At 49.8% G+C, this 27,602-nt stretch overlaps 7 protein-coding genes across 7 annotated transcripts; 4 read left to right on the top strand and 3 right to left on the bottom strand.

The window, feature by feature from the left end:
• Positions 1-6,836: 6,836 nt before the first annotated feature.
• On the bottom strand, positions 6,837-9,131 carry P884DRAFT_119918 (major facilitator superfamily domain-containing protein). The gene is made up of 7 exons (XM_069437137.1): positions 8,482-9,131; positions 8,304-8,388; positions 7,719-8,218; positions 7,373-7,612; positions 7,272-7,314; positions 7,107-7,207; positions 6,837-7,046 (listed from the first exon to the last, which is right to left on the bottom strand). The coding sequence occupies exons 1-7, from the start codon at positions 8,714-8,716 to the stop codon at positions 6,874-6,876; spliced, it is 1,377 nt and encodes a 458-aa protein (XP_069298841.1). The 5' UTR covers positions 8,717-9,131; the 3' UTR covers positions 6,837-6,873.
• Positions 9,132-10,735: 1,604 nt separating this feature from the next.
• P884DRAFT_197259 (uncharacterized protein) lies at positions 10,736-13,426 on the top strand (the record flags this gene model as incomplete). The annotated part of the gene is made up of 2 exons (XM_069438050.1): positions 10,736-10,823; positions 10,899-13,426. The coding sequence occupies 2 exons, from the start codon at positions 10,736-10,738 to the stop codon at positions 13,424-13,426; spliced, it is 2,616 nt and encodes an 871-aa protein (XP_069298842.1).
• Positions 13,427-14,078: 652 nt separating this feature from the next.
• Positions 14,079-14,476, bottom strand: P884DRAFT_197359 (ubiquitin-related domain-containing protein; the record flags this gene model as incomplete). The annotated part of the gene is made up of 2 exons (XM_069438052.1): positions 14,079-14,138; positions 14,234-14,476. 2 exons carry the CDS (start codon positions 14,474-14,476, stop codon positions 14,079-14,081), a joined length of 303 nt encoding a protein of 100 aa, XP_069298843.1.
• Positions 14,477-15,608: 1,132 nt separating this feature from the next.
• Positions 15,609-16,275, top strand: P884DRAFT_257885 (uncharacterized protein). Its single transcript, XM_069441192.1, has 4 exons — positions 15,609-15,642; positions 15,716-15,763; positions 15,828-15,840; positions 15,905-16,275. The coding sequence occupies exons 1-4, from the start codon at positions 15,640-15,642 to the stop codon at positions 16,078-16,080; spliced, it is 240 nt and encodes a 79-aa protein (XP_069298844.1). The 5' UTR covers positions 15,609-15,639; the 3' UTR covers positions 16,081-16,275.
• Positions 16,276-16,454: 179 nt separating this feature from the next.
• P884DRAFT_240692 (nuclear pore protein 84/107) lies at positions 16,455-20,221 on the top strand. The gene is made up of 7 exons (XM_069440186.1): positions 16,455-16,762; positions 16,828-16,885; positions 16,953-19,001; positions 19,058-19,343; positions 19,401-19,510; positions 19,580-19,874; positions 19,932-20,221. The coding sequence occupies exons 1-7, from the start codon at positions 16,748-16,750 to the stop codon at positions 19,960-19,962; spliced, it is 2,844 nt and encodes a 947-aa protein (XP_069298845.1). The 5' UTR covers positions 16,455-16,747; the 3' UTR covers positions 19,963-20,221.
• Positions 20,222-23,707: 3,486 nt separating this feature from the next.
• P884DRAFT_196632 (FMN-dependent dehydrogenase) lies at positions 23,708-25,138 on the top strand (the record flags this gene model as incomplete). The annotated part of the gene is made up of 2 exons (XM_069437992.1): positions 23,708-24,023; positions 24,117-25,138. 2 exons carry the CDS (start codon positions 23,708-23,710, stop codon positions 25,136-25,138), a joined length of 1,338 nt encoding a protein of 445 aa, XP_069298846.1.
• A 68-nt stretch (positions 25,139-25,206) lies between these two features.
• Positions 25,207-27,536, bottom strand: P884DRAFT_240698 (uncharacterized protein). Its single transcript, XM_069440187.1, has 3 exons — positions 27,314-27,536; positions 25,555-27,221; positions 25,207-25,495 (listed from the first exon to the last, which is right to left on the bottom strand). Exons 1-3 carry the CDS (start codon positions 27,390-27,392, stop codon positions 25,358-25,360), a joined length of 1,884 nt encoding a protein of 627 aa, XP_069298847.1. The 5' UTR covers positions 27,393-27,536; the 3' UTR covers positions 25,207-25,357.
• Positions 27,537-27,602: the final 66 nt, after the last annotated feature.

The raw sequence follows: 27,602 nt of genomic DNA on the forward strand, positions 1-27,602 counted from the left end.
TATATAGTAGAAGTCGAAGATTAACTTGCTCTCTACCTAGAAAAGGAAGTCTTAGTAATAATAGCACTACTAGCCAAACGTATTAAGGAACTAGAAATATATATAATGTAGTATAGGGACGTTTTTAGTAGAGTAGTAACCTAGATAAAGGAGATAGTTAATACGATACACGGATATAAAGAAGAGGAGGATATATAACCGCTTAGTTATTAATGATCTTCCTTTAACCTAGCTAGACTTAATACTATTGTAGAGGAAGTATAGGAAGTTAGTAACCTTATAGAAAATATACGTCGTAATAGTAGAGCTTTTCCTATACCCCCTGAAGGCGCCGATATTAGCTATAGGTTTAATCTTGGCCGGCCTGAACACGTATTATAGTGTAGAATACTATATTTCGCGGCTGGTAGTAGCGGAGATCCTAATTCCCCTAACGATAGTAAAGACGGTAATAACGATCCTCTTAACCGCCATTATACCCCTAATGACAGGAATAATAGGCGTTATCGAGGCATGTTAACTTTCGGTAATAATAGTGGCAATAGTAATGGACGTTATATATATAAATTAACGTATAATACTATTATAAGTATATAAAGCCGTTTAGACTTTAGGATTAAAAGGGATAATATTAGCTAGTTTAATCTTTCTTTTCTTAACCTACGATCCCTAGGCATTGTTAACGATAGAAAGAACCTGGTATTTACTAATATCTACTACTTTACTAACCGTATTAAAACCTTCCTAGAAAGTAACCCCTATAGAAGCATTAAGATATAGATTCTATCCTACTTTTAAACTCTTCTTAGTAGCCTAGTAATTATCTGGTAGACTAACGAATTAAACAGTACTATATATAGATAACTACGCAATTAAGGGCTATAATCTATTATAGAACGACTATAAGAATACTTTATACCAGATACTATAACTACTACCTATAAATTTAACGAAAGTCGCTTACATTTAAAGGATATTATAAAGGACAAGTAGGCACTTAGCTTCTTTGTACAAAAGATACTCTATTAGGTACGCTTAATATATATACTTAACGAACGTAATAATAACTAGTAAGGAGTTATAGTTTAAGTTTAGTCCTTAATAGACCTCTATATTGAATAGTATTTAGATCCTCCCTAATAATACTCCTCTCTTAGAAACTATATATAATATATTAAGTAGTCTTAATCTATCATTCTAGCGGCTACTCTTGACCGCTACCTATACCTATAGAAGAGGCCATTCCTAGATAAGTCTTTAAGAGCCGAGAATCGCGGTCTTTTCAAGCCCTTTAACCGTAATACTAACCGATAGTAACAATTTAGCTACTAGAACAATAGACCGTTTAGGAACGATATATGTAACTATAGATTTGATCGTAATAGCAGAAATGACTGCTACCGCGAAGGAACCCGCCGTAACTAAGGCGATTGTAAGTAGTAGGAAGGAAATCGAGATAACAAGTTCTATAAGGACGATTACTAGCGAAAGGACTATTACGACTATATACACTTTGCAAAGGAAGCTAGCAATAGCTCTAGCTCTAAGTCGGATCAAGTTGACAATTATTTAGCCACTAGTGTCCCTAAATCCGGATCCGAATCTTTAGACAGCAATACTAACATCGCATATATCGTTTTGGACTTATAGCTTACCTATTACAAGTGCTATAACGCCTTCAATTCCTAATTTGAAGTACGCTCTCACGCTAAACGGTACTATAGAAAAGGCCCTCTTCCTTCTGTCCGTAACTATAAAGCCAATCTTACGGATTTGGCCCGCCGTACCTATAGATTTTATAATGCCACCCTAGATTTATGAAATGTACTTTTCTAGCACTTAAAGTGCTATCAGGAAGCAAAAGCTAGCAACGCTTGCTACCCTGTTAAAACTGGTGGCACTCCTACTAGCAAGTTAGAGGAGCTTACTACGCCGTCGGAAAAGGCGTACTAGGCGTCGGATGTGACGACAACGTCCCTAAAAAACGCTATAGTGGATATGTACCAAGTCAAGGATGTACTAGTTAGGTATATAGCTAACCTCTACAGATTACCTTTAGGTTATACCTATCTATACATTTAGGTATACTATAAACTAACTAACCGTAGCGTTATAGAGATTTGCCTGGATCCTAGCGCTAGTTACTCCCTTATCGACTGTAGTTTCTTATAACGATTAAACCACTAGATTAAATAATATAAGGGCAGAGTCAAAGGCATAGGAAACGCTATACTAAGCCTTAACGAATAGACGACGTTCGATATCTATCTACTAGGTATAGAAAACGGCATTCCTACCTTAGCTAAGTTTACCTATTTGGTATAGGTTATCGACTCCCTAGCGCTAAATCTCCTAATAGGTAACGAATTCCTAGATTTCTATAATGCTAATATTAACTACTAGTGTAAGGAAGTCAATTTGTAGTTATTTAACTTCTGTATTCCTTTTTCCGTATATGCGTACTCTATACCCTATATACGGAAGGTCAAAATAACTAGGGAAATCACCCTCCTGCCTAATTAATAGGCAATAGTACCTATTAAATATAAGCCTCTCCTAACGGATCGCGCCTTTATATTTAACTTAGCCTATATAGCCATTTACAACTTTATAGTAGATACGAAGACTCTAAAAGTAGTGCCTATTAAAAATACTATATAAGGAACGATCTATATCCTAAAGAGGCACCTTATTAGAAGGATCGAAGAAATAGAAGATAGTAGCTATTTTGCCTATTTATAGGAAATAGCTTTTAGTACTATAATGGTTATAACTGCCGTCGTAACGATAGCTACGCTAGCCGTAGTAATCGATATTAACCCTATATTAATAATCGCCAATCACTACGACGTCATTCCTATCAATACCTCCTTTGATTTGAACAACTATATAGGAGTAATCCTCGAAGGCAGTTACGTCCCTCCAAAACGACTCGTGCTAGTAGTAATGTTTGCCGATATTAAAAATACGAATTTGAACAAACCTGTTAGCGACTTCGTCTTCTAACTTACCTAGCACTCTAAGCTAATCTAATGGCAGGGTATTTCGTCAAAAGCAATGCCCGGAGCCGCCGGCAACGCCCCTAGTAGTGATAAACGTAAGCCGCGAGTTCTAGAAAAGCATTCTACCCTAGGATTAAGGATGTCCGGCTCCCTACCTAAGATCGTTACTAATAACGGCGTCTATATCTATATAGGCGACTTGGCCCTAGCTAGGAAGTTTGCCAACCTGGTTAACGAATTTCTATAACTCTAGAATGACAACGGTCTAATCAATATACCAAAGAGCGAATAGATGAAAGTACTACTAGTAAAAGGCTAGTAATACTAGAAGATACGCTCCCGTGTATACCCGTTAAGCTAGAGGGACAGGGAAGTCCTAGATAAGACCTTTAACGCCCTTTATCAATAGGGAAAGATATAATTCGTAAAAGAGGCTATACCTTTTGCCTATCCTGTCTTTATTATTTAGTATAATATCAAAGGCATCGCCAAGGGTCACGTTATCATTGATCTATATAGTTTAAACAAGGTTACCATCCCTAATAACTACCTACTACTACTATAATTAGAGATTATCGTAGCCCTATATAGAAAGAAGTTTATTACGGCCATTAACGCTATGTTATTTTTCTATTAATTTGGTATATATCTATAATATCGCGATAGGTTTATACTAATTAGTCTATATAGTTTAGAGTAGCTAACCGTAGCTCTTATAGGTTACTACAATTCGCCCGCGTACGTATAACGGTTTATAGATTAGCTATTATAACCGTTTTCTATATATTATCACGTGTTCATTAATGACATTGTCATCTTCTTAGATACAGCCGAAGATTATATACGGCATTTAAGGACTATCTTTAGCCTGTTTAAGAAAAAGAATATCGCCATTTCTCCTACCAAATCCTATATTAGATACCTAGACATGGAACTCCTTAGCTTTCGCGTAGATAGTCTTGGCCTTACTAATACGACTTAGTATATCGAAGCGTTCAAGTAACTATCCTTTCTACGTACGTTAAAGGCATTAGAATAGTATTTAGGCGCTACTAGTTTCCTATACCACTTGATTCTATACTATATAAAGATCGCTAAACCATTATAAAAACACAAGACTAAATTGCTAGCGCAAGGGTATAAGTCTAGTAGTTTAGAAGTTAACAACTATACTAAACGAATAGGCTATTATAGCCGTACTTCTTTCGAGCCGACCAAGTAAGAAAAGGCGTCTTTTTCAGCCCTATAAGAGGCTATCTATCGCGAGAATCTAACTATCCTATACCACTTTAATCCTAGTAAATAGCTATATATTTAACTAGACGGCTATTTAGAGCACGGATTTGGCATTATAGTCTTCTATACTCGCGACGAATACGACTAGTACCTAGGTATACCTATCCTAGCTAACTAAGTGCTACTAGTTATATTCCTAAGCCGCTTATTAACGAAGGCTAAGATATAATATAGGCCCTCTAAATAAGAAGTCGCTTGTCTAGTATAGGCAATTTATAAACTATATACGATAGTCTATTTGGTATATATACTAGTCATCGTATTAACTAACTATACCACTATATACGGAATTGTAGAACAAACTAACCTAGATACAAGCTCTACCAACCACGCCAACCGCTACCTGATTAACGTATCTATCTACCTATCGTAATATGACCTTAAAGTTTACTATCTTCCTAGAAGGCTTAACTTCGTACTAGACGCCTTAAGCAGATTAAGCGCACTAGGGGACCCTAAACCATCTAAATGCTCTAATAGATTAGCTATACTTGACGATGTATAGTTTGCCTTTGCCAAGGTACGGATGGATCCTGACCTTAAGGCAAAGTTCGTTAGCGGCTACAAAACTAATGCCAAATATGCCTATATTATTAAGGAGCTTAAGACCAAGCGCGTAGATAGAACTATCGATGATAAGGGCATCGCTATCTTTTCGCGCCACGGGCTACCGTTCGTCTTGATCGACGAGCTCCTCTACTATATTTGCCTAGATAGCACTCGTACGTTATACGTACTAGCAAGCCTCGTATAATATATCCTTAGCTTGGCCTATAATGAGAAGTATCACTTTAGAACTAACAAGATAATATACGACTTATATAGCATCGCGATCGATAGAAAAACTAGGCAAGTAAAGGACTATATAAAATACTATCCTATTTATTAAGTTAATGCCACGGATCGTAACCTTCCTATAGGCAACTACTAGCTAATCCGCCTATTAGATATACTACTAATATAGGTAATCGCTATCGACTTTATAGTAGCACTACCGTTAGTTACATTAGCCGGAACGCTATAGTACTTAGATAGGTATAATAAATTCGATTTAATAATAATAGTATCCTATAAGTTATCTAAACAAATACTCCTTATACTAGGCTACTCTAGCTATACTATTACGAACTAGGGCTATATACTAATATGACAATTGCTCCTATCTAACTAGGGAGTACCAATAGCTGTTATATCTAACCGCGATCGCAAATTTACTTCCGAACTATAGATAGGTATATAGAAGGCACTAGGCACAAAGCTATTAATAATAACTACGTACTACCTATAAGGAGACGGTCTTATAGAGTAAAAGAACCAGACTATAGAAATTGCTTTACACTTCTTTGTATACGAGAAACTAGATAACGATTAGACCGCTATACTTCTATAGCTTTAGTAGCATTTAAATAGCTCCTACGCTATATCTATCGGCATATCGCTATATAAGCTACTATACGGTTTTAAACCTATAAGACCGTTAGAAGCACTAACTACACTATCGTCAAATACGGCGTAAGATATCCCGGTCCTATACGAATATCTATACTAGGATGCCTAGATAATAATAGATTTTATAGTAGCTCGAGCCAAACACGGGTATAACACTAGCCACTACGATATCGAGTTCAAGCTAGGCGACCAAGTATATTTACGCCTATACTACGGTTACCATCTACTAAGGCGACCGCCACGTAAACTGTCCTAATAGCACGTAGGCCCGTTTAAGATCATTAAATACGTTAGCTATCTAGTATATTACTTACGATTACTACCTAATATAGATATATACCTAGTGATATCTATAGCCTATTTATTACCTATACCTCCTAGAACCAACCTATATAACTATACTATACTACCTACTAGCCCTGTTAAAGATAGTTATACCAATAGTAGGCTAGAATCCGGTAACAAATACGAAGTCGAGTATATTTAGGACTATAAGCTTATATATAGTAGATATAAGTATCTTGTCAAGTGGAAAGGGCTTGGCCACGAATATAACGTCTAGAAAACTAACTTCTAGCTACACCACGCGCGTAAGATGGTAAACGAATACTAGGCTCGTCAAGGAGGGTAACTAACCGCCTCAAAGACTCGCCCGGAGGCGGGCGCGGCTAGAAAAGCCGTATCGAAGACTCGCCCAGAGGCGGGCGCGGGTAGAAAAGCCGTGTCGAAGACTCGCCCGGAGGCGGGCGCGGCTGGAAAACGCCTATATAGAACGAGTGCGGACGATATACAAGACACCATAGTAGTGGCATAATACCACTACTTTCAATTGGATATTTGATGAGGAAAGAGAGCTTAAATTGGGAGCTATTTGGAGCCTGCAGTGCGGGCACTGCGTTTTCTTTTCTGGGCGGGGGACTTGATGTAGTACATGTCCGTGGACACGTCTATCATGTAAGGTTAGATTAGTAAGCCCTGTGGATGCCTGTAAACGGTGGGTTCTTTGTGCCCATCTTCTTCTTATACAGAACCACAGGGCTAGCAAACGTTGATAGAGGACATCGATCTTTTGAACTATTTTGACTATTACAACCAGACCTCCATCACGTATGAACCCGCATCGGTCTTATACCCGTTTAACCACAACCATCCCGCGCAAATAGGCCTGTACTCCAGATGTTTGCGGCGAGTCCAGCCTTCCCCCAGCCGTACTGGTGACTTGTTTTGCCTCGCCCTTTTGGTCATTCTCCAGCCCTAACAGCGCCAACTGCTGCAGTTTCCAGCTTCTCAGGAGCCATACTGGTGAGACTGTTAGCAAGACGATGGCTGGGGAATCAATGAGGGGGGGGGGGGACTTGCAGGAGATAAAGGAAGCGGTATACATGGATCCGGTGAAAACCTGGACATTCAGATATGCATCCATGCCGGAGGTCTTGAGACTCAAGCCAATCACTTCGGCACTGTTATCCAGCATTAGCTACCGGCGGCGGGGAAAAAAAGGGGGAAGGTGCTCCAGTGACGCACAAGGTTGCGGGCAAAACCAAAACAAGCCAGTAGATGGACAAAGCTGCAGTACCTGGTCAGTCATGTCGGCGGCGTTGCAGTTAGATATTGGGGTTCTATACCGGAGGGTAACAATTGCAGGCCAACCACTTCGGCCCCGACAGGGGCAACACAGGGCCAGATGATGCCGGCAAACGCGCCAAAGAGCACATAGATGATGAGACCGGCGAAGTGACTCCCAGCAAAGATCCACAGGAAGAAGGCGGCTAGACCGGCGATCAGAGTACCAATGCCAGCGACATTGATTCTACCGAGCCGGTCACTAGCCAAGCCTATGAGGGGTCTCCCGACACCTTGGGACACTAAATATCGAAGCCGAGACAAAAGGAGTCAGCATGGAGCAAGATACGGAAGTAGGGGAAAAGGAGGCCGCTGGTTGTATTCCGCAAAGCATGAGGAGGGACATACGGTTGAATAAGGCAGCTGCGAGTGAACCTTGGCTCGCCGTAAAGCCCACTGACTGGGCGTAATCCGTAATGGAGAAAACAACGATGACGTATCCCAGGAGACTGAAGAGACCCCAGCTGATAAACAGACAGAACTCGAAGCGTTTGAAGAGGGCCCTGTCAAAGGGTGTGTGAATGGCACCGACCGCCTTGTTCCGGTCACGCAGGGTCAAGCTGCAGGCTCCGTTCACAACAAAGGCCAAGATGGCCAGGATCCTGAACGCCCAGGCCAGGCCGAGGTTGGAGATCATGGCGTTGGTGGCCAGCGCGTATGTGAGCCCGCCGAAGCCGGAGCCGCTGGTGGCTACCGAGTTGGCAAACGAACGCCGTTTAGTGAACCACTGCGGGACGATGCCAACCGTGGCGGTGAAGCTGAAACCCAGCCCTAAACCGAAGCACACGCCCTGGCTCAGGACAAGGTGCCATAGGTGGGTGGAAAATGAAGCTCCAATAAAAGACGCACTGGAGCGATCTGCGGGTCAGCTTTTTTTAATGCCACCAAAAGGGGGTGGGAAGAGGAAAAGGAGGCAGGAAACCGAGCACATACGCCTCAAACACGACACCTATTCGGAGAGTGGAGGCTGTTCCGATCCGGCCAATGCACCAAGTCACTATGGGTGACACTAGCAAAGCTGCCCGAATTCCTCTCAGCAACAAGTCCTTTCTGAAACCAAGAAGCCCTGGGAGAAGGGAAAAAGAAGGGGAAAGGGGGGGGGGGGACGAACCGATGGATATGGACAGCCCGCCTACAAAGGCAAACCCAAGAGCGGAGGCACCCTCAATGGAGCCCGACCGCAGATAATGAGCGAGAAAGACAGCATATGACGAGTTGAGCCCCCAGGTATGAGCGTTGACTAAGAGGACGGAGAGGACGACAACCCTGTCCATCATGATCAGCTCAGGCACAGCAGGAAGGCGGGCGTGTGTGGTCGTCATCTGCGTGTGCATGTACACGTCCATGTACAAGCACGGAGTGCCGCTCCATGTGGTATCCAGGGCGTACTAACCAGCCATAACCTCCTTCCTTGAACTCGGCCTTTCCGGGTGACTCTGTCTCTCCTGGGCTCTCATCCGATCCGGCACTTGTCTCCTCGGCCAGGGGGGCGACACTGTGCTCTTTGGTGTTCATGAAGACGGTCGATGCCGGTTCAGGGGCCGGACCTGAGACGGCCCGCTCATCGGCCGTTGCCGGATGCGTACCCATAGGAGGAGGAGCCCTGCTCGTTCCGTTATGTGACTATAGGGAGGGACCGGCGGTGCTACGTAGAATAGCCAACGGAGACAAGCCGATAGGGCGACAGGTAAGCACTAATCATGACGGTCGGGAGGAAGAGCCGCAAAAACCTGTGCTAATATATCAAAGAAAGGGAGTCTGCCTTGTGTTGCAGAGAAAAGAAAACAACCCTTCGCTCGGAGATATTTTTACATGGGCCCCGTGGTTATGAAGCGGCAAGCGTCCCTGCCTCTCCCCACCCATGCAAACCTCCATTGTGCCTCGAGTTGGGTTTAGCGGGAGCCGCCGGTGCAGGCCAGCGCAACCCACCCGCTTCGGACGCCGCTGCACACAAGACCGGGGTCCATCCCTCGGCCCATGTTCTCGAAAACCGAGTGCCGGCATCCAAGGCACTGAGCCGGCAGGGAAGCGACTGAGGGAGCTAAGCTTCCCATGCCCTCAACAAAAAATAAACTGGAAATGCTTAGATGAACTTCTCTCGACTTCCATACCTTTTCGACATTTTTTTTGGGCAGTCGGCTTCCCATTCGATTCCTAAACTATACGTTACCGCTGAATAAGCTGGGGTGAAGCTCCGGAGGCAACGAATCCTCCATCAATTGGCCCAACTTGGCCCCAAGAAGGGTAGCGCCGGACCAGGCTCGGAAATAACTTTCGGCGGAGGGTCCTTGCTGCAAGGAGTTGGATTTTCACGGTGCAAAGGCCGCGATGTGGGCCAGCCGGAGGAATGTGCAACTGATGCGGGGAAGAAGAAGACCGGCATCTAGTGGCGGATGTTGGGCAGGCGTGGCCGGCGGATGGACGGGATCCATCGGCTCAGGCACGCCTGCCAGGCTCTGGTTCAGAGTGTTGTTGGTTGGTAAGCTTCGACGAAGTTGCTATGTTGGGTGCTTCAGGTACCTTACATTCTTAATCCCGGGCGGGTACACGAACATACACGGAGAAGCCATCTGATAAGCCATGTGCGATGCCTACCGATACACTACTAACCCGGACTCTGCTTGATGGGGGACAAAAAAAACCATGTGGTACCTAGTGTACTAGTACACTGCACTACGGAGTAAAACGAAAATGCCGGCCGGAGGCCAGTTGAAGAGAACACCTGTCGACCAGAAAAGCAGCGGCGCGCCCAAAGACATGCAGTTTCGCATCCCTGCTGTTCGCGTGGATGACCCGAGGATCCGCCTCCCTGGTACGGCGCACCCGACCTCTCTACCCTCTGTTTCATTGGGCCGGGATGTCTTCAGCTGTCGGTACGTACTGCCTTGCACATGCTTCCGTCTCCGTCCTTGGCTTGGCGCTCCAGCGCGCTTCGCATCCGATGGTGTGTGGCTGGCCCGGTCGCTGTGGGAACCCATGTTTGTCTTGCCGCGTGGTCCAATCGCAGCTCGCAAATCCGCACTCGCAGCTGCCCGTCTCCCACCTCGTCCAGCGGACGAGACTGGCCTCGAGCGGCTTGACTCACCTTTCCAACCCCCCCCCCCCCCCCCCGGGGGGCGCCGTTCCATGTTTGGGTGCGGTCGTCTCCATCTGCCTGGCAACGTCATTGACTGCCTGGTGAAACAGAGTCTGATTGTAAACACGTCTCCACGAGGCTGCATAAATTCACTGACGCTCGGGCCGACGAAGTTGCTCTGTCGCCAACCTATACACCATCCAATCTCTGTCACCGATCTCGCTCCATCTCGAAGCCCATACCACATTGCAGAACGCGCACACCTGTTTCAGAAGCCAAAAGAGCCTCCATGTTTGCCCGCGGCAGCGCCAAGGAGCGAAGCTCGCCCAGGAAGGTGACGCCGCCGTCGCCTTCCTATATGTCAAGCGAACAATTCGGTACGGACGGCTCCGAACCCCTTCCCGAGAAACTCTAAGCCTGATGGCTTGTACTGTTGCTGACGTAGTTCGCAGCGGCCTACCTTGCAGACCTTCGCAACAACCGCATCGCCAGGCCTGCGGGCGCCCGTCCCCCGCCGGCTTCCAAACGTGATGCTTCTGGCTTGACTACCAGCGGCGACCGGTCCTCCGTTGCAGGGCCTTCGTCATCAGTATCCTCCCTGCCTCAGATTTCCTCCCATCAGCGAGCTCAGTCAGACGCCGGCAGCATTCCGCCAGCGGCCAGCCGCCCGTCCTTCCCCCCCAGCATTTCGTCTCACTCGCCTATCGCCCGCGGAAAGGATAACTACCGAGACCGTCCCGTGCAGCCCTTGAAGCCATCAGAAGTTGTCCCTAGTGCGACCTACATTGAGCGCGGCCAGAGATGGATGGAAAAGGAAGAGGCATCATCGTTACGCCGAGCCATGGAGGCGATGGATCTGAAAGACCGGTCCCGGCGGGGCAAAGGGGGGGACGACGAGAGCGACGAAGAACGGCGAATTTACAACGCGGCTCTGGACGAGGCGGCGGAACTGGTATGGCGGCACCAGAATCCGGGAAAGCTGCCGGAGCCCGGTGCGCCCTACAGATACCGGCCACACCTGCGCAAGAACAGCTACGCCCATGCCCGCGCCGCTAGTCTCGGGAGGTATGGAGCCGACGTCGCGCCAACTGATCTTGCTCGGGATACTCTTTCGCGCTCCGTGTCCGGTAGCTCCACGGAGGGTGACAGCCCTGAGCCGGCTTCCGGCCGGGTCTCATTTGCCTCTTCTCGCCAGCCACCCAATGCCGAACCTGGCAGTAACGCGGGGCAAGACGCTGCGGCACCAGCGGGTAGTGCTAAATCGTGCGGCGACATATCCTCCAACGGACCCCGTCCCCTTCCGGGACGGCGCTCTAGAAGCAGACAAAAAGGGAGCATGAGCGGCGACTGCCAAGAGCACTTCTCTGGCGACCAGATCTGGGAAGAGCCAGATAACGAGACTTCGGATCCGCCCCGGGCTCCCTCATCCGACAACCTGGCCAATCCGCTGCGGCCAAAGCCAAAGGAACCTCTGAACAGGCTTCAGTTCCCCCGCAGGGGAGCTGGTGGCTTGAAGACGGCTGCTTCCCCTCCTTCTTCACCTGAGAAGGTGGTCTCGAAATACGAGATACACCGGAATCCCCCGAGCCAGTCGCGGAATCCTCACTACACAATCAATCCTCCTGCTCCAGCTCAAGCAGCGCAGCGTGAAGACGTGCCTCGCAAGCATGGGATGGAGATCCGCAGCGAAGAAATTATACAGGCTACGAGTATGAAACTAAAGGACCGCAGTCCCAAGCTCCCCACCCCTTCAGCGGTTAGCGATAGTCCCGGTAGACCTATCGTAAGCTTTGATAAGAATTGGAAGCCCCAAGAGGAGGCTACTGACGGCAAGTCAGAAAAGTCAACAACCGGGCGGGGGAGCCCCAACCACTCGGGATGCTTCGTCCCGGGCGGAGTCCGCCAGCAGCAGTCGCAGAGGCAGGAGCAAACGATCCCTGCTATCTCTGCTAGGGGCGATGGTGCGGCTTCGGCGGCGGCCACGTCGACATCGCCGACGCGCCGCCCACAACCCCCTCCGCCTAGCATTCAAGTAGAGGGACCTCCCGTCCCCGCGATTGCGGTGAGCGACCCTTCCTCGCCGTCCCCACCTGCCATCGTAGTCGAGCCCGAGGGGCCCGGCTCTGGCGGCCCTAATACCCCCGTGATTGTGGCGCCGGATGATGCTCCTGCAGACACGGCTGGTAGCTCCCGCCGCCCGCTTCCCACCCCGCAGTCCGGGGCTCCTCGCGTCCGGCAGGCCGCGCGACCTCGCGCACCCTGGCCTCCCGTTTCCCGGCCGGCTGGTAGCCGGGCGACTGCTCGCTGCCACGAGTGCGGAGACGTCATCGAGGGGCGCTTCGTGTCGCTCGCCGGCATGTCGGAGCGGTTCCACCCCCAGTGCTTCACCTGCTATGCCTGTGGCGCCTCGCTCGAGGCGCTCGAGATCTCACCCGAACCCGACGACCACCGCGCCGCGCGCCTCGACCGTATCGCCCGCCGTGCCGCTGGCGAGATACTCCCGGAGGAGCCTGGCCAGACGATGGCTGAGGACGGCGACGAGCGCCTCCGCTTCTACTGCCATCTCGACTGGCACGAGCTGTTTGCCCCCCGATGCAAGCACTGCAAGACGCCCATCATGGGCGAGCACGTCGTAGCCTTGGGTGCCCACTGGCACTTCGGCCACTTCTTCTGCGCCGAGTGCGGCGAACCGTTCGAAAAAGGCATGACGCATATCGAAAAGGACGGCTATGCGTGGTGCGTGTCCTGCCAGACGAAGCGCACGGAGAGGAGGGCGCCCAAGTGCCGCAAGTGTCGGACGGCCGTCATCGGCCAGTACATTCGTGCCCTGGGCGCCGAGTGGCACGACGAGTGTTTCCGTTGTGCCACCTGCAACGGAGGCTTTGACGACGGCCAGATCTTCCCCATGGAAGGTCGCGGTGCCCCGGGCGAGACAGTGGTGCTCTGTACCAAGTGCATGGAGAAGGAATTGAAAGCATAAGGAGCTGATATCGATCGGTGCGTGATATCCGACGATGACGATGACGACGACAACAACGATGATGATGATTGCATTGTTGATGCATCTTTTGGCTTTGCATGCGGGCATCATAAATGATAGATATAGCTTGCTCAAATGTAGTTTCTTGTGTCTGCGCCCTTTAGTCTACGCACAATGAGAGCCCATCTCGCTGGCGTTTCCATACCAAGGCTTGTGCCCGCTGGACCGGCCGTGAGAGGATTTCCATCACTCAAGAGCCTACAACCCGTTCATGGGACGAATGTGGAGTAACTTTTTCTGGTGTTGGGACCCGCGAAACGGGCCGAGTTCATCATCACGATACAACCGCGTTGGGCGGGAGAGTCGGCAAGAGAACGAAAGGGAGAAAGATAACCTTCCCCTCCCAATGTGTCAGATTAACCGCCAAAAGATGCGCCAACCTTCCCTCTCCCTCCTGCGCGAGTACACACACACGCACGCACGCGCGCGAGAACCCAGCGCCAAAACCTCCATGTTTGCTGTATGGCCTCACGTTGGGTTGAATGCAGAACTCCGATATCCCTGTTTCGCCATCCCCATCCCGAAGCCAACCGCCCGGCATCAACGAGTGACCGCTAGATCCTTCACCATGTCCCCATAAAACCGTGTGTGCTCAGCAGCCGCCAACTTGCTCCTGGTGAACCTCCAAGGTGTCGCCATCCTGCATCTCCAACTATTCCAGCCGCGCGCGCTCACGTCAGCACCCTTGCGCCTTGCCCGGGGAAGGAGGGGGGGATCTCGAGGGAACTAGGAGGACTCAGAACTCACAGTGTCGGGGGTGTCTGTCGGCTGCACACGTTGGCCCTCAAAGAGGAACCGGACCGAGGCGGGTGCCTTGCCTTGCCGCTCGCAGAAGGCCGTCATAAGCTTCTCCAGCTTAGTAGTGCGCTTGATCTTGAAAAAGACCTCGTTGTTGTTGTCGGTCACTTTGATGTTCAGGTGCTCGCTCGGGGCTGGCACCGTCTCTGGGTTGGGCGGCCGAGGGCTGCCGTTCTCCGCATTGTCGGCCATCGCGGCTGCTTGGGCGAGGGGAGGGGCGGTTTGGTTTCGCGACTGGACTTGTCTCTAGGGGAATCTCTTGAGGCTTCGGCGATCGGGCGGTCTCTGAAAGTTGCATCGATCGGTTAGTCTCCTGGTCGCAGTGCGCGAAGAACGAAGGCGGGGACAAGTCGTGCCGGACGCCAGTGGTAGTACGCAAAAGGAAGACCTTGGAAGTTTGGAGTGGGCTGGTCGGCTGGGAACATAAAAAAAAGTCCGCGATGAACTGACCTCAGCAGGAGCCACCACCTATGCGCTACGTTTCAAGAAACCCGCCTCTTTTGTTTGTTCCGAAGAAAAAGAGAAAAATATGAAAGCGCGCTGCTATTCCTGCTGCGAGCTGTTTGGTCGGGCCTCTGGAGAACTCCGACTTCACGTCTGTCGGTCGTTGTTGTGGTTGATATAGAGAACGCGGCGGGGTCGGTAGTTACCTAGCGGTGGCGGGGTTAGTTTCAGCGATGTCCCCGCGGGCTGGGCAATCCAGAGGCTTCTTTTCTCTACGAGCGGTATGTTCGTAATACGTACAGCGTCCTCCAGCATTTCTTTCCGGGCGCAACTGGGAATGCACCAAAAGAAGCCGCAGACTTACCTTACCTACAAGGCATCGCGATTACAAGGTTTCATGCTCACACTCGTTGTAGATATGTAGTGATGCAAAAAAGGGTGTGTTAACGTCCGCGCATCAAAGGAAGAGACGGGCTGAACGTGAGATGGCAGACTCGCAGTCTCGCCGCACACACCGCGATTGGATTAAACCTTTTGTAAATTCTGCTATCCATTCACTGCGCTCTTAGATTGCTCAGTGATATGTAAGAGCACCAAGTTCACCCTTCCGGCAACCTAGACAGTGCGGACGCCCTTCGATCTCTGCCTAGTTGGTGGCACGGAGTTGAGATAGGTCGTGTTCGCAGTGACCAGCTGCCCCTGCTGCTCTGGCAATCTGGCAAGCAATCTAACCCACGCCTGGGCCTCTCTGGGGCTCCCTGACATCATTTGTTCCTGGCTTCCTAGGAACGGTGGAGATGCAACTCTTCCTGCTCGACTAACCTGATCCCAGTTCGTGCTGAGAACAAAGTCTCGAACAAGCAAGACAGTTCGGTGCGTCCCGTCGCTCAAGCAAGCATTCATTCACCACAATGGTTAGTGTTCTAGATGCATCATCTGGTCCTTTAATGGAGGCCACAAGACTGACACGCTTCTTGCTCTCCATAGGGGCTTGACCAAGATCTTCGTAGCAGTCCTCCTTGCCATCCAAGAGCGGTTCGTTCAGCTACTCGAATTTCAGTGGTTCACATATTGACATGAGATGGCACGCCCTTTGTAGTGTGCGATTCAAGGTATGTCATGTGGTTTCTCTCGTCAGATCCCCGGGTGATTACACCTGCTCACTATTGTCCCAAGACTGCTTAACGAGAAACGCCTATAACGAGGCAAAGTGTGCCAGATTCGTCGATGCTCTTTACGAGTGCTGCCAGGCGTTCTACGAAAGGAATGGCGACAAGGCAGTGACTGCTAGCTGTCCAAAACCAGACCTCTTGAGGTTGAAAATGGAGCAGAGGAGAAAGGGTATTCAGTAGACGGCAAGGGAGTTGGGAATGTATCACTCATCCAAATATGTCCACCTAAACTGCCCCAGAAGGCGTTAGGTAACTGGAGAGGAGGGTGTATATTTCCTCTAGGCTATCATTGAGCGCGCGAGAGGCCACGAGGGCCTGAGCAAGCAATGAAGGGCTTGCTCCGAGACTCTAATATGAATGCCATGGACATTGTGCAGAAGAAAGAAAAAGAAATCGAATTTTTGGGGCTTCTCGACGACTTTTCAACGCAGGGAGCCGCTGGTGGGGCATTTCGGACCCACATAGCCTTTGGGTGGCTTGTGCTTCAATGGGGATTAAGGTTGCCAGCTGCCTGCAGCTCTTGGGTTCTCGGGATACCTGCCCGAATTTTTGAGCTGCACCTCCACTACGCGACCGCGTTGCTCGGGACTGTGACCAGGACTAGTGACGAGATTCGCCGAAAGGCCAGCTGCGATTCCGGCCGCAAACAACAACCCTGGGACCGCCGCGGGCCTGATTCGTGGCAATTGGAAGCATCACAATCCGTCATCACAGGATGCGATAGAGAAGCGGCCGATCGCAGTGCTCCACTCGGCCCTTCTCCAGGCCTCCGGGGCAACCAACAATCCAACGCCTAACATACATACATTGCGAGTCCATATCTTGTCCACCATCTCGACTAGCCGATATGGCACCGGCATATGTTAGTACCTCTTTTCCCGTCGACCCTGCATAGGCGATCAATCATTGCTGATGTTGCCTTTCAAGGACTATCCCGCGTCCGAGAGCTCTCGCGCCAGCTCAGGAAGCCCAGCTCAACTGGAAGGTCAGCCGGGTTTTTTTTCTGAATTGTCGACATGAAACCCTGCGCGGTTTTCTGACATGCTAAACAGGGCCACTGAACGATGAAATGGCGGACCTCGAGACCACATACCAGGAGAGCGCCATTCGGGCAGGTGAGGAGGTCGATTATTTTGCCGCCCAGCTCGACCGTTACAACACCTGTTCGGCAGGGTCTGCAGCCGAAAAGCGCGCTCAAGTCTTCCGGCTCGTCGACTCTTACTACACATACACTCGCAGGAGGGCCGACCGATTACGCGAGCGCCAGCCGCGGGAGCGATCGGTGCGGGGAGGAAGCTGGCAGAGGGGCGGTTCGACGGATATGGACATTGATGAAGTCGACAATGGCAACAATTCGCTCCCTTCTGAAGAGTTGCGCCGTGTGGAGGAGGAGGCGCAGACCTGGGACCTTCTCCGGCGGATCCTTCCTTTACGATACCGCGATCAGGCCGCGTTGCAACCAAGGAACGTGGACGACGTCTCGACAAGGAGTCGTAGGCAGTGGTGGAACGAATTCCTGATTTCCGACTCGGTTGCGCGAGAAAGAAAGGTTGTCTTGGAGTGGCTCCAGAGCGGCGCGAGCTACGGACCGCCTATCGACGAGGTTGTCAGCGAGCTGCAGCAGAACGCTGATAGAGGCGACATCCTGGCTCATGGCTGGCTTCACACTCGCCATAAAATCAAGCTGCAGAAAAGCGTCAACGGCTACCAGGGGGTGTTGGATCCCCATGACCCCGCTGCCGCCCAAGCACATCTTGGCTCCAATACACTGGTCACCCAACTGGATCCGGACGCTGTTACCCGGCAGGCTCGCAAGCTAGAGCCCCAGGACGAGTTCTTTGAGCGCGCTATCTGGCTTGGTTGCTTCGAGATGCTTCGCAGGGGTTGCTCCATGTCTGAGATCAGGGAGTGGTGCGCGGAAAGGACAGAGCTGTGGAGGGCTGCATCAATCGCCCCCCTGCCGCTTTCCAATCCAGAGGACGAGGAGCAACCGGATTTTGAGCCGAGCTCACTGGTGCTGTGGAGGCGTATGTGCTTTGCCGCTTCCAGAGACGGGGGAACAGGAGAGTACGACAGGGCGGTCTACGGGTTACTGGCCGGCGACATTGCTAGTGTGGAGAAGGTGTGCAAGTCCTGGGATGACTTCCTATTTGCACATTACAACGCACTCCTCAGGACACAGTTCGACATGTACCTTGCCAAGCACGGCGGGGTTGCTGCCGCCAAAGCTGCCGAGCAATTTCCCTCCTTCAACGCAGTGCTCCACCACAGCGATCCGATGACGGTTAGCAAACGTCTCATCGCTTCTCTGGAGGCAGATTCAAGAACCAGGAAAGAGGCGCTGCGTGCCTCAAAGGCGCTGCAGGGTGCCATCGTGGCGAACGATGTCGACCGGCACTTGTTTCACCAAGGTATCGTGCTCTCGAGGCACGCAAACCAGAAGCAAAAGTCGAGACTGATTCATGAGGTGCCTCTCCCTACGCTGGAGACTTTCTGTCAAGACAAGTTCTTTGACCTGGCGGATCACCATGGCCTCCGAGTCTTGGCTCACGTTCTCATCATCATCTCCACCCTCGACCGTCTCGCTGGCTTCGCCGAGGAGAAAGGTGCGCTGCAGATCCGGCACCGGGCACAAGAGAACATCATTGCGGCGTACATCAGCTACCTCCGCCTTGCCAACCTGGAGGAACTGATCCCCCTATATTGCTCTAAACTTTACGGCGCCCGGCTGTACGAGACGCTGAGTCGGAATCTTATTCATATTGTTGACAACGACGCCCGGGGGCACCAGCTTACAATCTTGAGGAAGCTCGGACTCGACCTGGCCGAGTTTGTGAAGCGTCAACCAGGAATCTACCTAGATGACGTTCAGGACAAGATGGTGCGTTGTGAGGCCAAGGGGCGGTTCAAGATCCTCGAGGATGGACCAGCGACTCTCAAGTATGGTCGGCTCGTGAAACCAGATTTCTTTGGGGAGGACGCCGAGTTCGTTGACCAGGAGGACGACCTGATCATCCGTGCTATGGAGTGGCTCATGCTCGTTCCCGGCCAGTTCGTGGAAACATGCAACTATGCCATCCGGATTTACAAATATCTGCTGAGTACGTCGAAACGCCTGTTCAACCCCTGCCATGAGAAGCATGCTAATCAGTTGCAGAGCGGACACGGCTACGCGCCGCACGCGCCTTCAGCGAACGGGTGCCCGGACGGGAGATCATTCTGGCTAAGTCGCCCATTCACGTGAGGGACGCGAGCGAGGATCCCGGTCCTGGCTGGTTTGAGGAGTTTGCCAACAGTGACTTTCCGGCGGAGTTTTTGGAGACATGTCAACTGAGCAAGGACAGGCTCATCACCCTTGTGCGGAATGTCTGGGAGCTCGAGTGTCTCGTACGCGCTCTGGACTCGATGGAGACTCTGTCGTCGTTGGCTGGACTCAGCAGGGAGTACGATTTCCACACCCCGTCTCTTTGCGAATCATCTGCTGACGAATCCGGCTCCAGGGAAAACAGTACGTCCCGCGAGATGTGGCAGCACACCGGCCAAGAGGTTCGGTCAGCGAAGGCATGCATGCAACCGGTCCTGAAGAATTGGCTGCTGGTCTCGAACGAAGGTACGTGGTTCGATGGGACCTGGGGTCCCCCCCCGCTCTAGACATCCCTGGCTAATCGCGCGGCATTAGCGGACAAGGACTTTCAAGAACTCCGCGAGGCATATATTCCCGAGACAGTGCTGGCCTATATCAGCTGCTTGCATTTCGCCGGCACATCTCTTTCCCGGGACAATCTCCTGGAATGCATGGAGCTCGCGGCCGTGATTGCCGAGAAGGACTCAGATGTGGCCAAGGAGTTTCTGAGATGTGGCAGAATGAAGGAACTTGTTGAGGCCTTCGCGTCATGTAGCAAAGCGCTGGCGATTTGGACGAGCGACAAGAAAGGATCGCAGACAAATTCGAAGAAAATCAGGGAATTGGGATGGTACGTGTTTGCTCACCAGTCCGTCGAAAAGTTCGAGCTAACTCACCACCGCTACAGGTCGCGAGAATTGTGGTCAGTCAAGCCATGAGCAACATGACTTCGGCGTCCCGGTTGGAAGTTGGGCTGGACTGGACAGTGACCAGGACTAGACGGTGCGTCCCCTTAGCAAGATGGGATCGCAAAGGCCGAGTTGTGGATTGAAGGTAGCGGCCATTCCATTGGCTCTGCGACCAGCTAGAGGACGCCGCAGATAATGCAACAACGGCGAGAACAATAGGGCTCGCGGTTCACCGAGTTCGTTGGGCCAGCCGCTTGGGATGAACTATCTCATTGGGGGGAAAAGGTGGGGGGGGGGGTTTATTAGGCGTTTTGTGGCTGTGTTTCGCGGCGCCACGACCTGTAGAACAGGAGTGACCGGATGATCGGGGAGCTGATGTATGTATCCCTCGTTACAGGCGTCGAGAGTAGACAGATGATCCACGTTGAGGCGCATGCAAACGTGTCTTTGACGAGATCTATACAAATTTGTAATCAATCAATCCAACCGGCCCCCGGGGGGGGGGGGGGGCATGGGAATAAAATGGGCACAAAAGAATCCTGGCTAAAATCGGTCCCCTCTACGGAGTATCGTACGTACCCGGTGGTTAGTTACTAACTAATTAGTTCAGGACTACCACCTGTCTCCCGACAGGTAGGGCCAAAACCCCCGGACATACCAATATAGCCAGACACATTACCACCAAATTTCCTATACAATCACGTCTTTACAAAAGGTGCCATTAAGTTTAATTACCATCGTAATAATAGCCTTAAATAGCTATAAATAGTTTAATTATAAACTAGGCTTTGAAAAGCTTAAAAATGTAGTAAAATTTAATTCTACCTAGTTATAACTAGTTAAATAATGGGTTATATAACTTACCTTCGTCTCCCTCTCCTTCTATATTATACCCTCTATCCCTATTACTCTTAACGCTCTTAATTATAGTAGTACCTTCTCTTATACCTTCTCTTTTAGCCTCCTAGTAATAGTTATTATCTTCTATCCCTAGTATTATTATTATAGACTTATAGGCTTATCGCTTCTTAAACCTCCTAATGTCCTTAATAATAGCTATATATAGAGACTCCTTCTTAACCCTAGATAGAGATAATAATTTAATATCCTCTTCCTACCTATCTTTACTATCTGTAAAGTCAAATCTATTATTATTATTATCGTTAATTAACATTATAGTTACGCTGCTAATTTATATCCTAGGACGTTTAGGGGATAGGAGTTTAACTTCTAATAATAGCTTCTTAGCTAACTAGGGGATTAGGACTTCTTTTCTATCTCTAAAGTCGAAAAATGCTAGTAGCTAACGCTCCTTTAATAGAATCTAGAGAGGGTTATTATTATTAAGAGGAAGATAGTTATTCTTATTAGTCTTTTCTAGGAATTTAGTAAAGGTTATTATATAAAGGTAATACCTATTAGTACTAGGAATCTTATTCTCTAGGTGCCTTTTTTAGACTTTATATTTCTCTCTATACTCTTGTTTAATCTACTTGATAGTAATATAGGTAGCTTTTTAGCTAGTATCTTAAATTGCCTTAGCGCTCTTCTAAGCTTAGATCTCTTAAAACCGTTAAATCTATTAGATAATTATACTTATTATAACCTCTCTTATTAGCTTAATAAGTTAGCCTTATATTTTCTTAGTAGATAGTATAGCTAGATAGGCTCTCTTATCCTTAGTAAAGTTATTTAGATATTTATATATTAGTTAACCCTTATTAACTATTAATATAATATCCTAAAAGTGTTCTTATATTAGTAAATTAAAAAGCTTAAGATATTACTCTTAAATATAGTTAATACCTTTTTTTATATATATCTATTGCTTATTATTAGGAATTATTATAGGATATCTAACGCTTATACTAGATAATACTTTCTCTCTAATCTAGTCTATTATAATATATTAGTTTGGTAGAAAAAGATTAGTCTTTTTAAATCTTATTATAATATTTTGGTATTTAAAACTAGTATCCTAGATTTCTTAGAATCTTCTAACAAAGTCTATCTAGGTAAATATAAGATTACCGTTTTAAACTACCTACTAGAGATGTTATTAATATACTTCCTTAAGATAGCAAAAGACTCCTATATCTATTAGCTAGATAAAGTATATTAAATAGGGAGGGAGGAAGATAATAATAATATTAAACGAGAGGTAATATTTATAAAGTTTAAGGTTATAATATCCTATAAAGTTATCTAGGATAAGTAATCGGTATATATATTCTTCTAATAGTATAGATATATAGACTAAATCTTTAGGGGTAATATTATCTAGGTTAATAAAGTATATACCAAGAGTAGGACTATAGTTATAATAATTATAACTAAACTATTCTTCGAAGCTTATACTATATTACTAGAACTCGATATAGATAGTAAAGAAGTATTTATTAAAATATTATATTTAATCTATTATAATCTTAGTATTATTAAATACTATCTCTAACTTATAGAATTATATCTCCTTATTAAGATCTTTAATATCCTAATCTTCTAATAGCTACTATTTAAAGATATAAAATACTAGGATAGTATTACTAATAGCGTTTCTAATGCTAATTATACTTATTAACTCTCGGTTATAAAGGTCTAGAATCTCTACCTAATAAAATATTATAATTAGTATTCTAAACTAATACTTATTCTAAACTAATACTTAGAAAAGAGGAAGATACTAACCTTCTTTTTCTTATCTATTTTAACTATTAAGATCTTAAACTACCTATTTAATAGTATAAGTATATATCTAGTCTTATCTATATTCTAATAACTAGATATAATAATCTTAAAGCTTTTAATAATGTCCTTACGCTTATTAAAGAATATCTCTAGTTCTTCTACCTACTACTCGGCCAAGAGTCAGTTTACTTTGACTAGTTTAAAGAATATTAGCTAAAACTATAGATAATCCTATTTCTAACGCAATTACTAGTACTTATTAACAAGAGGGCAGGGAGGATCGCGATATACCTATAAACGATTAGTAGCATCCTAGAGAAGATCTTTAGTAGTAAGAGAACTAGATTCGATAAGCTAATATATATATCCTTCGAGGGCAGAATCTTCGTCGTTTCGAAGCGACCGAGGTCTTCTAACTACGTTACTACTAGTAGCTAGAAGTCTAATATCCTTTAAAGACTTTAAGTACCGGCTAACCTAGGTCTTTCTAGTCTTAAATAGCTAAGCTACGTACCGAATACTAGGTTACTTTCTATAGGGTAAACGGCTAGTTCGGTGGTAAGCTTGAGTGGTAAGGAGCTATTTGGTGGCCTATATACTAGCCGGTTCCTAGATTTGGTCAGTCAGAGGCATCGTATATAGGAGAGTAGGTTTAACTAGGCTTGTGGCAGTGGTTGTGTCTTCGAGTATAGGGAGTTGGCTGGTAAAATTGGACACGGATTTGGACGCGTACCTGTCTGGCTATATTAGCATGTCCGGGGGTTTTGGCCCTACCTGTCGGGAGACAGGTGGTAGTCCTGAACTAATTAGTCAGCAACTAACCACCGGGTACATACATCCGTACGTACGGAATACTGCGCAGGACACTCACATGGCTCCACAAGGGCGATCGCCGAGGTCTGTTGCGTATGTATGTAATCCGTACGGTTACTGCGTCCATCCGTCTAGATCCGAATGCGGGGAAAGTCCAGGGGTATGAGGGGAGCTTGCTTGTAAGCAAACAGAACAAGGGGGAGAGGTCCGTTCCATTCTCCGCGACATATCAATGCCGACGTACCCACACACGCGGCTCAGCACCCAAGGAAACATGTCCGGATCGCAGCGTAAGGATGGCGACGGCGGCGAGGAGAGGCCGCCGTACGGCCAGTACCAGCTGGATCTATATGCTCAGGCCATGGTTGGGGGCAAGAAGCCTGTCGTGACGACGGATCCAAACAAGCTTGAGCAGGCAGCGAGGCAGGCAATGAGCCCCGAGGCCTTCAACTATGTTTTTGGAGGTGCTGGCGAGCAGGCCACGATGCATGCCAACCGGCTGGCGTTTCGCCAGTGGAAGTTGATCCCGCGAATGCTGCGCCCAACCGTGCCGCGGGATCTCCGTGTTAAGCTGTTCGGCAAGACCTACGGTGAGTGCTGACGGGCTATGCATAGCTTCCCGGAGTCCTTCGATCAATAAAGCCTGACGGCCAGGGGTTATTTTTTCCCTCCCTTCCCTCCAGACACCCCCCTACTCATGGCACCCGTGGGCGTGCAAGCAGCCTACCATCCCGACGGCGAGAAGGGGGTCGCGACGGCGTGCGCCTCGCTCGGCGTGCCCTTCATCTACAGCACGGCCGCCACCACGCCGCTCGAGGACGTCGCGGCGGCGGCAGACGCTTCCCTCGGGGCCTCCTCCTCCTCCTCCTCCTCCGGTGGCGCGTCGTCGTCGTCGTCGTCGTCGTCAGCAGGCGCGTCGCGGGCCCCGCGCTGGTTCCAGCTCTACTGGCCGCTCGACGACGCCATCACCGCCTCCCTCCTCGGCCGCGCCCGGGCCGCGGGCTGCGACGTGCTGGTCGTCACGCTCGACACCTTCACCATGTCGTGGCGCCCGCTCGACCTCGACGCGGGCTACCTGCCGTTCGCCCGGGGCGAGGGGAACGCGCTCGGCTTCAGCGACCCCGTCTTCCGCAGCAAGTTTGCCGCCCACTTTGACGGGGACGCCGTCGAGGACAACGTCGTCATGGCCAGCCGCTTCTGGCTCGGCGAGGTCTTCTCCGGGCACGCGCACCGGTGGGAGGACCTGGCCACCCTGCGGCGGCTGTGGGGGGATCGGCCGATCGTCCTGAAGGGGATCCTGAGCGTGCAGGATGCCGAGATGGCGGCCAGGTATGGGGTTGACGGCATCGTCGTCTCCAACCACGGGGGGAGACAGATGGACGGGGCGGTGCCCAGCCTCGAGGTCCTGCCGGAGATTGTGGACGCTGTCGGGCATAGGTTGACGGTCCTGTTCGACTCGGGCATCCGGACTGGCGTGGACGTTCTGAAGGCTCTCGCGTTGGGCGCCAAGGCCGTCCTGGTCGGCCGTCCCGTCATATACGGCCTGGGCGCTGCCGGCACGGACGGCGCTCGCCACGTCCTGGCGGGGCTGCTGGCAGACGTCGACCAGTCTATGGGATTGGCCGGCGTGCAGAGGGTGTCCGAGCTGAACCGGAGCATCCTGAGAAGGATCAACTATGGCGGCGATGTCAAGTCATCGCTCTGACGGACAACGACGACTAACCAGTTGACTGCTTTGCTGTCTATGCTGCTTGTAATATATATATATATGACACGAATCCCACCCTCGCTTGAAGGGATACAGGTTTCGATCGCTCTCCCTCGACGCTGCCTTTTGCTGAAGTAAAAGCTGGCATTTCTACACTGCTCAATCGGCCCTCGCCTCACTCAACGACCCGAAACACGTTGCTCATGAGGCATGGCTTTACGCGATATCGATATTGAGAATCTTGATGTCCTCCACAGGTCTTTCTTTATATGTCTTAACATTCTCAATCCTGTGGATAACATCCAAGCCCTGCACGGCGCGGCCGAATATGGTGTGTTTGTTGTCAAGCCAGGGCTGTTCCCCCCCCCGCCATGTCAGCCGAAGCTCCAGTCATCTGGGTAATGCACACATACCGTTTTCTCGGTCGTGATAAAGAACTGGCTTCCGTTCGTGTTGGGCCCCGCATTCGCCATGCTGACGGTATACGGCTTGTCATGCTTCAAGCTGCTGAATTCATCCGGAAACTCCTTTCCCCAAATACTCTCGCCCCCTGTACCATCGCCCAGGGGGTCTCCACCCTGGATCATAAATTTGCGGATAACTCGGTGGAAGATGGTATTATTGTAGTAGCCACGCCTCGAGTGTGTCACAAAATTCTCGACGGCCAATGGTGCGGCATCGGGGAACAGCCGGATGTGGATGTCGCCGTAGGTCGTGTGTATAATAGCTGCCGTCCCCGTCTCTTTCTTCTTCTTCTTCTCCTCGGCCTTCTTCTGGCCAAGGACGGTTGGTTTCTCGTTCTGGACGTCTCTCGTCGCCTTCGAAATTTCTTCCTCGTTAGTGAACATGTAGAAGCGAACCTTGCCCACACCCGTAGCGACCAGGATCGGATCCCTCGTCTCCGACTCCTGCAGCAGGGGATTGTTTGACGCCGCCATCGCAACGGTTGTCACCCCCTTCTTCTGTGGCTGCCCCTGGTACAGCGCCAGTGAGAGCGGCCGCAGCCCCTCGTCGCGTCCGTAGACCTTTACAACCTTGTTTGTGTATGTGTTGAGCACCTTCACTCCTAGATAGGACCCGTACAGAATGAAGTGTCCCGATTCGTCAAAGATGACGTTGAACTTGTCGCGAAGCTCTGGCGACTCGATCAGGCGTTCCTGGGCCAGTCGGCGGCCGAATTCTACAGTATCCAGCTGTTGCAGCGCGGTTCCCGCCTGCTGCATTTCCTCCATGACCTGGAGCGATTCGTCATACGTCCGCTGGAGCTGGGCCGAGGCGAAGTCGAAGATGCGTATCTTGCGGTCGGGGAAGGACATAGTCGCAAACCGGCTCCCGTCGGGGGACAGAGTGAGCGACGCCGGCACGGATTTTGCCTTTTTGAACTCGAACAGGTTGGTCGAGCTCTTGTACTTGAATACATTGTCGGGCTTCTCGTAGGATCCACTTGGCCTCCAGTACTCGATCATGCCGCCCTCGTCCACCGAGATCACGCAGTCGTAGGGGTCGTTGAACGCCATCAAGGAGACGGGGCTGCGGTGCAGCCCGGTGATGGTGTGAACTGGCTGCAAGCTCTCCCCTCTACCATCGTATATGCGAATGCTCGGCTTAGCCTCGCTATCGGAAATGGCCAGGAGCGGCAGTGACGAGCCCTTCTTGTGCACCCAGCAGACGCAGCGCGGCACAAAGTCGAGCTGGAGGACGGCGAGGAGATCAAATGTGACGACATCGAAAAGCTTGACCGTCTTGTCAACCCCGGCTGTCGCAAAGCTCCGCCCATCCTGGCTGCAGGATACAGAGCGGATCTCGCCCTGATGCGCCTTGAACTCCTTGACGAACTCGATGCCCTCGGCCACCTTTTTCCAGAACTTCACGACGCCGTCGACCGACGTCGTGATCAAAAAGTCGGTTAATGGGGTCATGGTGAGGTAGGCCAGCTGCTCCTTGTGCATCAGGGACTTCGAATACCGCGTCGACTTGGGGAGGGCCGAGATGTACAACTTTTCGTACGGGAGAACGCGCCGCTTCTTCTTGGGAGCCTCCGAGGGCAGCTGCGGCCCCATATCATCGTCAGAGGAGCTGTCTGCATCGCGGGTGTCAGAAACCAAGTGCTCATTCGCATCCGCATCGGAGAGGAGGTAAAGCGGCCTGGGACGGGATGGCGCCGTGGCGTACCTGAGCCATCATCGCCGGTGAAGTCGGCATGGCTTCGCTTGTTGGACTTGACGTCGTCCTCTTGAGTATTCTCGGCCATGATATCGTTGAGAGAAGCCGTCTCTCTGCTTCCGCAAACGAATGGTTTCTTTGTTCCGCTTTTGAATGCTAGTATTGCGAGCCTGCAAGTCGCAAAAACAGCTGTTGACGTTCTGGGGTTCTGGGCCAAGTCTCCCACTTCTCCAAATCGGGGAGAGCTGCTGTTCAGCGCGGCAAGTGGGTCCTGAAATGGGCACCTTTCTCGCTTGGC

Source organism: Thermothelomyces heterothallicus, assembly GCF_042370625.1.
Source record: "Thermothelomyces heterothallicus CBS 202.75 unplaced genomic scaffold P884_scaffold_7, whole genome shotgun sequence".
In the NCBI taxonomy this organism is placed as follows: Eukaryota; Fungi; Ascomycota; class Sordariomycetes; order Sordariales; family Chaetomiaceae; genus Thermothelomyces; species Thermothelomyces heterothallicus.